Raw genomic sequence first — 9,202 nt, 5'->3', positions numbered from 1 at the left:
AACCTTTAATGCAAGCTTAAAACTCAAGAAAAATGGAAGAGATTTGGAGGAAGAACACAAGAGTTGCAAAGGGAAGGTCGGAAGCTTGCTGTGGCCGAAAATGGGAGAAAGCTCGCCCATTTTGGCTAAGTGCCCCATTTATAGGTGGCTGGCCAGGCCACGTTCGGGGGCCAAATGTGCCTCCGCATCCATGCAATGTTCGGCGGCTGAACTTGACTTTCGGCGGCCGAACCTGAACTTCCCTAACTTATGCTTTCGGGGGCCTAACGTGCCTCCAAAACGCATGCATGTTCGGCGGCCGAACTTGACTTTCGGCGGCCGAACCTGGGTTTTCCTCCAATGCTATTTTCATGCAAAAACTCATTTAGTTTAATACTTAAAAACCATTAAAAACATGAAAACATTTTTGTAAAACATGATTCTACCCTTCTAGAGATCTCCGACATCCGAGATTCCACCGGACGGTAAGAATTCCGATACCGGAGTCTGGCCGGGTATTACATTTACGGTCAATAATTCAACAGTTGAGTCATTATAATTAATTAAATATATATGAATTAATTAACTATAACACCTATGAATATAAACAAATAGATCTAATTGATTAAATTTTAACTATTAAACTTTCAACATTGATTATGTTCTGTATGTATTTTAATCATATTTTAAATTTTACATGAAATAATTAATGTTAAATAGATTAATAAACATTTTTTTAATACTTTTAAAAGACATAAATTCATCTCCTTTTTCATACAAAAAACCAATTATCACATCATATATATATATATATATATATATATAATTACAAAATTAGTTCAAAGTCTTAAATTCATCAACTGAACCAATCTGTTCATAACGGTTCACTGGCTCCACCGCTGGGTCAACTGCAGCGAATCAACTTCCTATTCCGTTCATTTATAAACCAGATTGGTATCAAGTCCAATTCATCTATCTGGCCGGCCGGTTTAGCCCGGGTTCAATAAATATGCTATCAACAAACATTACATTAACGCAAATAATGATAACATCTATATTACAACATATTTTGTTTATGCAATCAATGCAATGAATCAAGCTCATTCCCATTGGCCATTGCATTGCGCCTTTGATCAAGTCTTACCAAATAGCCTGAAATATTTCAAACAGCTCTCTATATTACAAGAGAAGACAAGTTACCAATTATTCTATTTCTATCTGTTGTGGGATTTCTTCTGGTTTAGATCCTTCACCATCTGTATCTTCTATAGCAATGCCAGAGGCATCAACAGTCCTTGTAACCCATTCTTTAAGCGGTTCATCATCCAAATCAAGCCTCAGAAACCCTGCAAACATCCCACCCAGGAAAGCAACTGGCTCCTAAAGACGAATCAAACATGCTAATATCAGGAACAACAGTGCACTCGGTAACACGGATCATCATCAGAACATAATCAATTCCAGGTCACACATGCTATTGTGAAGGTGAAAGCTGCATACGAATGCTCAATAAAATTGCAAATGTAACTTTTTATAACAAATATTTTGTGATTCTGCAATGAAAAAAAAAAAAAACACACACTAGCACTTCATGAAGAAAACTTGTCACTCAAGTAAACAAGTTTCAACTAGAAGTATGAAAGCAAAAGCTCACTACGAATTTGTGAACTAAGCTCAATGATATGAAAAATGAAGGGAAGAACCACCACGAATATGAAATGTACATTTCCGAGCAAATTATTCACACTGCAGTGAAACTTTTGTGACCAAGACTACAGACATAAAACTCCTATCTTTATGGCAACTGCACCTTGTCTTTTTCCAATTCTGAAAGATGCAAAGCTAATATCAACAGACAACACAGATTTGATGACCTCTGATTCTCACAAATGAAACACCAAAATAAGAGAAATTCTGCTTATTATCATCTGATAATATAATTTTGGGGAACATGTGCGATAATAGAAGCCACAAAATTTCGCAAGAAAAAGTTTCACTAAAGCCTCAACTTGTGGTTTGAAAGGAAAAAAAAAAAAAAAAAGGGAACCGGTTTTCCATTTCACATCCCACTCATGCTTTGTCCAGACTCCAGAGCCTTCCCCCACTCTTCTGCATTTTTTCTTTCTTTCACTCACTAAACTTTCTATCACCGATGTTGAATCCTCACTAACACCATTATTTTTTAAATCTCATTTTGCTCTAGCACATATTTGAAATGGATTCACTCAGCTGAAGAAAAACGAATGGCCGCAAGAGGAGTAATGGTGTCCTCAGATACTGGGATTTCAAACATTCATCAGTTTGTGATTATTTGCAACAACAATCAAGTCCATCCAAGAAAACATGTCCTTATGCATTTAATCACACACTTATGGTCGTACTTCAATCAATGTTGCACTCTTTCAAACCCCTGGCAAGCAATCCTATCTCCAAAAACATGTTCTTATGCATTTAATCACACACTTTATGGTCATACTTCAATCAATGTTGCACTCTTTCAAAACCCTGGCAAGCAATCCTCTCTCCAAATGTGGTCCAATTGATAAATCAAAAGTTCACAACTCCATCAAGAAAAAATAGAACCAAAAATAAGATTAATTCCAGGTTCTCCGCATCAATAGATCAGCAAATTTAAATACTCCAATGAAGAGTTAACATGTTTCTTTGCAAAATCTAGCATCAGCAGCAACTAAGAAAATAGAAGATGAGAATATGCTGCTGAGAGGGAACAAAAAGAAGGCTATATATCATCCCCCAGAATTGCTATTTTCTTTTCATCTCTAATATGTGCACTTGTGCAGAGGCAACGAAAAGCAATGAATCATTCTCATATCATACAATGGCTCATCTGGTATACTAAATTCTTCAATCTTTAGTAAGTAATCCCATATAAATACTAGTTAGACCTTTCTCCTCTGTGTGTAGCAACCTAATTGTCTCTCTCAAAATCCCAATTAATCTCCCTTCAATGTTGATGCAAGAATGAGAAAAAAAAAATGAAATGGAAGAATACTGAACCAGGGCCAAATCTCTCCTCAGAGATATTTTGTACTGATAGAATTCCAAAATGAATACAATTTGTTACAATGAAGCTTGTGTATTGTGGCAATAACAGAATTCTAGAATTCTGTGATATTCCAAAATGCCAGCAACTAACTAGCCAGCTGTAACAGCTGGAATGGCCTGTACATTTGGAAGGAAGAAGAAATAAGAATAAAAGTAAAAAAAGATAACTGATTCTCTGCGCCACAGCCATGGACTGCCATACGCAATGCTCCATTTTGCTAATCATCAAAACTCCCCATATCACTAACTCCGTACACACCATTTTATTTATTACTCAAAAAGCTTTGTATCAAATGTCCAGCTCATTCTCCTCCATTGCCCCTAAATATCTAGCCACTGACTCCAACATATTGATAGCTCCTTCCATCAATGAAAACAAGAGACGGTTGAGAAGAGCCATTAAGAGAAAGGGAAGTGACTGGGTGGGCAACACAAGGGCAAAGAATATTTGGCTTGCAGATAGTGTGGTATCATGAGGAGAAATGTGGAGAGATGAGGAAGAGCCAGCTGAACAAAACAAACAGAGGGCATTAAAGAGCCCTAATCTTGTTAAAGGGTGATGATGCACTGTAAATTCTTAATGTTTCTTGACAAAGGCATCAAACCACATAATACCATATATGTAATTTCTCCCTACATTTACAAGAGGCAATACAAGCTAACCTGATGTGCAAAAGCTTCGACGGAAAATGTGAACAAAAGCTATAAACATTATGCATGAAGAAGATGACTGCTTTATTAAGAATTTATAATCAGGCAAAGCCCTAAACTTTAGTTCCAAGGAGTACGTCTTGGATCTGTGATTATGTAATCCAAGTACAAAGGAAGCCAGAATCACATAGGATGAGGAAAAGGAGAAGGAAAAAAACAGCACTCCGTAATCTAATTCTAAGAGTACTTTATTATTATTTTTGTTCCCCTTTTCCTAAAAACGATAATTCTCTATTTTTTATAGCTGGTTATCTAAAAAAGCTCCTTTTTAACTGAAAGCATTTTCCTTCATGAAACCATCTTTCCTCCCATTTCCTAGGAACAAAATCACGAAGCATGTTTCATTCAATCACTTCCCAGGAAAGTGTTTAAAAGAAAAAGCTTGCTATACAACGGGTCAACAAGAGAGCTTGACACATTAAGTTGGTGCACTTCACTCTAGATTTGAAATATTTGGGTCAAAATTGGAGATTTTTTTTCTCCAGACCATGAGACTCAAGAGTAGAGTTAAAAATAGCTGGTGGAAAAGATGCAAACAATGAATACAATCATACTACTATGAGGAGATGAATAAAGCTTAGGACATATTAGTCACAATTAACCATGACAAAAACAACCAACTGAAACAGCTGCATTCAAAAGTTGGAAAGTTCAAAAGCTGCTTCAAATTCTGCCCAAGGCACCAATCAGTTTCCCCAATGTGCCTCAGTTGCAAATGGAAGGATCCTACTTTATTAACTTAATCCACAGCAGCTGCACCGCTGTTCTGGTCCTAGCCTGAAAGGTAATGACTAACCTTACCACCCTCATCAAGAAGTTTCTTCTAATAAAGGAGGCCAAAATGATTTCTAGAGTGGTTTCAGGTTAAAAATAATTAGATCTCATGGATATTGTAATCCAGATATTCAAAAGATAGTTGCATAGTTTAGCATGTTATTTTCATTGGTTTGCAATATGTGATGTGTTGTGCACATCATATTTTGCGAGGCTAAGCTTGAGAGAATGACAAAAATTTGATGGATTAAAATGCAAGAACTTTAGAATACATATGGCTTTGGATAAGCTGGGGTGGGAAGACATGAAAGAAATAATGATCCAACAATTTATGACTCTCAATTACAAGCAGCAACAGTACATTACCGATTTGTGTATGTAGAACGTCATTGCAGGAATAACCAAGTCAGTTTTATAGTTTGTTATGCAATCAAATTATACATAGGATGACATCATGATTGCTACATACTGTAAATGGTATTAACTGCTTGTTGATTAAATACCACGAGTGATGATATTCAAATTGAAGTGGAGTGGAAAAGAAACTAAGAAAGATTGCCAAGCCACACTCCACAAGCAGAATAAGTGTGCAAAGGAGATGGCATTGGAAGAATTCAAATTTCTTTCTTGCAACTTCTATTGATTCATTGAGTTCTTTCATTTGAGGTATTTGGAAACTCAATATCATACCCTAATAGAATAATAAACTAATAGAAGGAACACATCTGAAAGGGTTGATTAGCTACAAATTGAAGGCAGTGACTTTTCAGGTGAAGGCTAGATAGTCAGACTTAGTATGTTCGTCTCTTCAACTTTGGTTACAATCCAGAGAACAATAACAGAAAACATTTTTTACATTGGCAACAAAAGAGCCACCATGCCTTCTTTCAGGCACAAGGCCCTCAAGTTTCATGCCTTCCTAATTTCCATCTTTGTCAAGAACTTTCATCCAAAAAAGATACCATCAAACTTGAAACTTTCCAATTTACCAGAATCCAGTGTCAATGTGCCATAAAGTCACCAGAAATACCGTGTCCGACACTGCAAACTTGCCGGACCACAGCACCTGGAGTTGTCAATGGCTGGCACTTCTAATTCCAAGATATACCCACCTCAATCCTTCCCTAATATAATTGCTTTTGTGTCTCAAGTCACTCAGGCAAGCTTGCAACTAGGCTCCAACAGCCCTTTACACCTTTAATAACTACAAAGCCTCAACCTCACCCTTACAAAGTGGCCTAGCTGAATGCACTAATTTGAAGATTCAAACAAGATGCTTGATAACTTATTCAGTTTGCTGCTGGTTGAAGAGGCAAAACGTGGTACCCTTCCTCTTAAAGCTTCAAAAGATCTTTTCGGTTATCCTAGGATATTTGATAAGAAGGTGCAGAATGATGCCTATCAAACACATAGGATTTGTTGACAAAAAATGCTATAACATTTCTAATCAAGCATGCCACCTGTTGACAGAGATTATTAAGTTTTGCTCCAAACTTGATAAGTGTGAGATTTTCCATGAGTGGGAGAATTGATGTAGCAGCTCTATCATGCTTGAGAAAACATTATCCTCTTTGGAAACCCACAGAGATTTTTCCTTTTTTGTTCTAACAATATGTATTACTTGGTAGTTAGCATATTTGATGTTTAAGGAACCAGTTACTTCCTATTTGGTACAGGTTACTTTATTTTTATTATAATTGTAGAGTTTTTCCTACTTCGGAATTCGTAATCTTGAGCCATTAAATCCATAAATTTTTACATAAAATGTTATTCTCCTTATATAAATAATGAAAACTAAGTATATGATTTGGAATTCTTTGTGTCTAGTCTTCTCTTTCCTTTCTTTTTTCTCCTTCCCCTTCTTTCCCTCTGCTCTACTTCTCTCCTTTACTTTGCTGCTACAGTACTCAATTGATAATTTGATATTCCAACTCTCTAAATCCCAAATTTCTTTTCCATTCAAATTTCCCATCATTCTTACTTTTTCAAAAGGTTTCCCAAATTTTAACTCTATTAAATGCTGCCAACTCCCTACCCTACATCAATAAAAGACCTTGATAGAGACAGTATTGGAGAAAATGAAAAACTAGAAAGAAGGGACAAGGAAAAAAGCAAGATAATAATAAGCAGAGAGAGGAGTTCTGGCTTTAAAGAAAAATGGCATTGACTTTGAAACTGTAGACAAAACAAACTACACTTTGTTTCCAGATTATGCTGCAAAATTTTTAATAAGATAGCAAGAAGAGTTAAAGAAAGAAAATATAGTGGAACTAATGGAAAATTTTTTTCTTCTCCTTAAAAAAAAGGAAAACAAAAGGAAAATAAGTTCCAAAACGGGCCCTAAACAATAAAAAAAATAAGTAGAAAGGCGGTACGTATGTGGGGAGGTGGAATGCATAATTGCCAAAGGAGAAAAGCCGAAAGCCAATAAAACAATTTTACTAAACAAATCATTCTAAACTCATAGAGGCATCTCCTTCAAAAGGCTTTTCAATACTTTCCTCCAATAGCTTAGCTTTTGCAATGTATAACTTTAAATATAACTCGTTTTGAATCAATTCTCTATTATCTATTTTTCCTAATTGTGCCAATTGGTAATAACAAGGATGTTTTGTTCATCTATAGTTTGTCCAGCTATCCTTCACCCAAATGAGCCAAAAGGAAGTTTGTTCAATTCATAAAATTTTATTTTCATTTACCACAAATAAGCAGAACATGCCAATATACTCTCTCAAACCATAAACTGAGAAGAGGGGGAAAAATGCAGGTGGGTATAACTCAATCAAATGTTAAGAAATAAGAGTTTGTGTCTGCAAAAACAGCATCTGCACTTTGCAATTAGATATGGTGTCTGTCTAGCTTCAGCAAAATTCCATATCCTACTAAAAGTAAAAGTTGTTAATAAAATGCAATGAAAAATGGAGGATGCTTTTCATTTAATATTTCCCAAAGGCAAATACTTGTGATTACTTTAAGGTGGAAAACCAGGGATTTTAGGACTACTTATTCCAGGAAGAGAGATAGAAAGTACAGCTTTATTTAATTAAGAATTTTGTGTCATTTATGATTCAGCATTCCTATTAAGAATTGTTTTAGGAATTTCTAATCCTAATCTATTATCAATTAATAGCCGGTTTCAAATTGTACAGAGTACAGGCCTAGGCCTCTACATATTTGATAAATTTTTTTATATGATCAATAATTGCTCTGACCTAATAAATTGAGATTGTGTCTCTACCAATTGAGAATTTGTTCTCACCCATTAGTCCCCTTTGTTCCCCTGATTCTACAACACCTGGTCATTCATATTGAAGTCAGGAATTTTTTGAGCAAAAAAAAAGTCAGGAATTTATATTATATTCAATTACCTAGTTCTGTACACAACAAATAGAATAACTTATTAAGGATTTCCAACAATAGAGCCTGACCATATGTAGAGACCACGTAACTTTTCAGTTGATAATATTCTGGATTATGAAATAACACCAAAGCTATCATCCACTTGAAATACTGGTATGCTAAAAAATCCACAAACTTCAGACAAGAAATCAGTTTTCCATTGTCACTTAAGAATTTTTTTCATAATATCTTATTCAAAACCCACAACGTAAAATTTGAAAATCAAATAATATTTTCTGACTTAAAAAAAAAAAAAAAAAAAAAAAAAAAAAAAAGAAAACAAAAATCATTAAGCAATTACCTAAATCAAAAATAAAATCAAACCCAGATCATATGTGAATCGAAAACTAAAGCTTGCAATTAAATCGATGAAAGATTAAGAGAAATGAACAGGAACTACCTTAAGAGCTTCTTTGACGATGGGTTGATCGGTGGGGTTGAATAAGCACGAAGCTTTAACCTGAACAGTAGATGGCTGTCTGTTAATGATATCAAAACGCATTAAGCCTCCACTTTTTTTGACATTCAGCCAAGAAGACGTAGATGACCATCTGGATAAATGGTTTTCTCTCGGCAGCTTCTTCAAATTCAAATTCCACTACAAAATTTCTAGTCAAACAAATTAGACTATTTACAAAAAGCATCATACTGAAAGTGGGAGGAAATTGGCATCTTTACCACGCTGCATGAGGGATTATTGACAGAAACCACCATTTTCTTCCTCCTCACTAGTCTTCTTCCTCTCTTCCTCCTCTGCGTGCTGAGCGTGTTAGGGACCTGAAAAAATAGGCAAAATATTTTTTTAACGCAGCATGGGCTAATTATTGCCTTCATCAGTGTTTTGCAAATGAAATGGGAATGTTTAAATTACAATTATATCCTCCAGTCGCATCTATGTTGATTTTTTCTATTACAAAAAAACTTCAAATCTACAATATGCTTTTTATGGCAGCTAAATAAGTCTATTTTAATTTTTTTTAATTAAATAGGTCTATAACTTTAAATTTAAAGTTAAATAAGTGTTAATATATTAAATATAATTTTTAACAATAAAAAATATTTTTTTATTTTAAAAATTTTAAATTTATTTTTATTAAATTACATATAAATTACATTTTAATTTTTAGATTTTAGCATAATTAATAGATCAATTCTTTTATTTTTAGAACCGAACACTTAAAATCTTATATTTTTATTCCATCAGAATTAGAGGTCATTCCATCGTAAAATTTGTTAAAAAGAAGAGAAAAATATTCTCCATTTACTTCTCTCT

General features: G+C 34.5%; 1 protein-coding gene across 2 annotated transcripts; it reads right to left on the bottom strand.

Moving 5' to 3' along the window:
* Positions 1–989: 989 nt before the first annotated feature.
* On the bottom strand, positions 990–8,768 carry LOC110610181. Of its 2 annotated transcripts, none has more exons than XM_021750063.2 (3): positions 8,608–8,768; positions 8,330–8,527; positions 990–1,359 (listed from the first exon to the last, which is right to left on the bottom strand). In XM_021750063.2, the coding sequence occupies exons 1-3, from the start codon at positions 8,761–8,763 to the stop codon at positions 1,183–1,185; spliced, it is 531 nt and encodes a 176-aa protein (XP_021605755.2). In that variant the 5' UTR covers positions 8,764–8,768; the 3' UTR covers positions 990–1,182. The 2 variants fall into 2 exon arrangements, with proteins under 2 accessions (XP_021605755.2, XP_021605756.2); XM_021750064.2 differs by having other exon boundaries at positions 8,611–8,767.
* Between the last annotated feature and the right edge of the window lie 434 nt (positions 8,769–9,202).

The sequence above is a fragment of the Manihot esculenta genome, chromosome 2 (assembly GCF_001659605.2).
Source record: "Manihot esculenta cultivar AM560-2 chromosome 2, M.esculenta_v8, whole genome shotgun sequence".
Taxonomy (NCBI): domain Eukaryota; kingdom Viridiplantae; phylum Streptophyta; class Magnoliopsida; order Malpighiales; family Euphorbiaceae; genus Manihot; species Manihot esculenta.
Note: the sequence above shows the minus strand (reverse complement) of the source record. Positions and strands in the feature narration are given on the sequence as shown.

What these genes read in the sequence shown, in the direction of transcription:
- LOC110610181 (XM_021750063.2), bottom strand. Translation starts at nt 8,763, where the DNA reads ATGAAGGCAATAATTAGCCCATGCTGCGTTAAAAAAATATTTTGCCTA. An exon ending in ATAATCCCTCATGCAGCGTG is followed by an intron (nt 8,528 to 8,607) that starts GTAAAGATGCCA and finishes GAAATTTTGTAG; the next exon opens with TGGAATTTGAATTTGAAGAA. An exon ending in TCGTCAAAGAAGCTCTTAAG is followed by an intron (nt 1,360 to 8,329) that starts GTAGTTCCTGTT and finishes ATTCGTCTTTAG; the next exon opens with GAGCCAGTTGCTTTCCTGGG.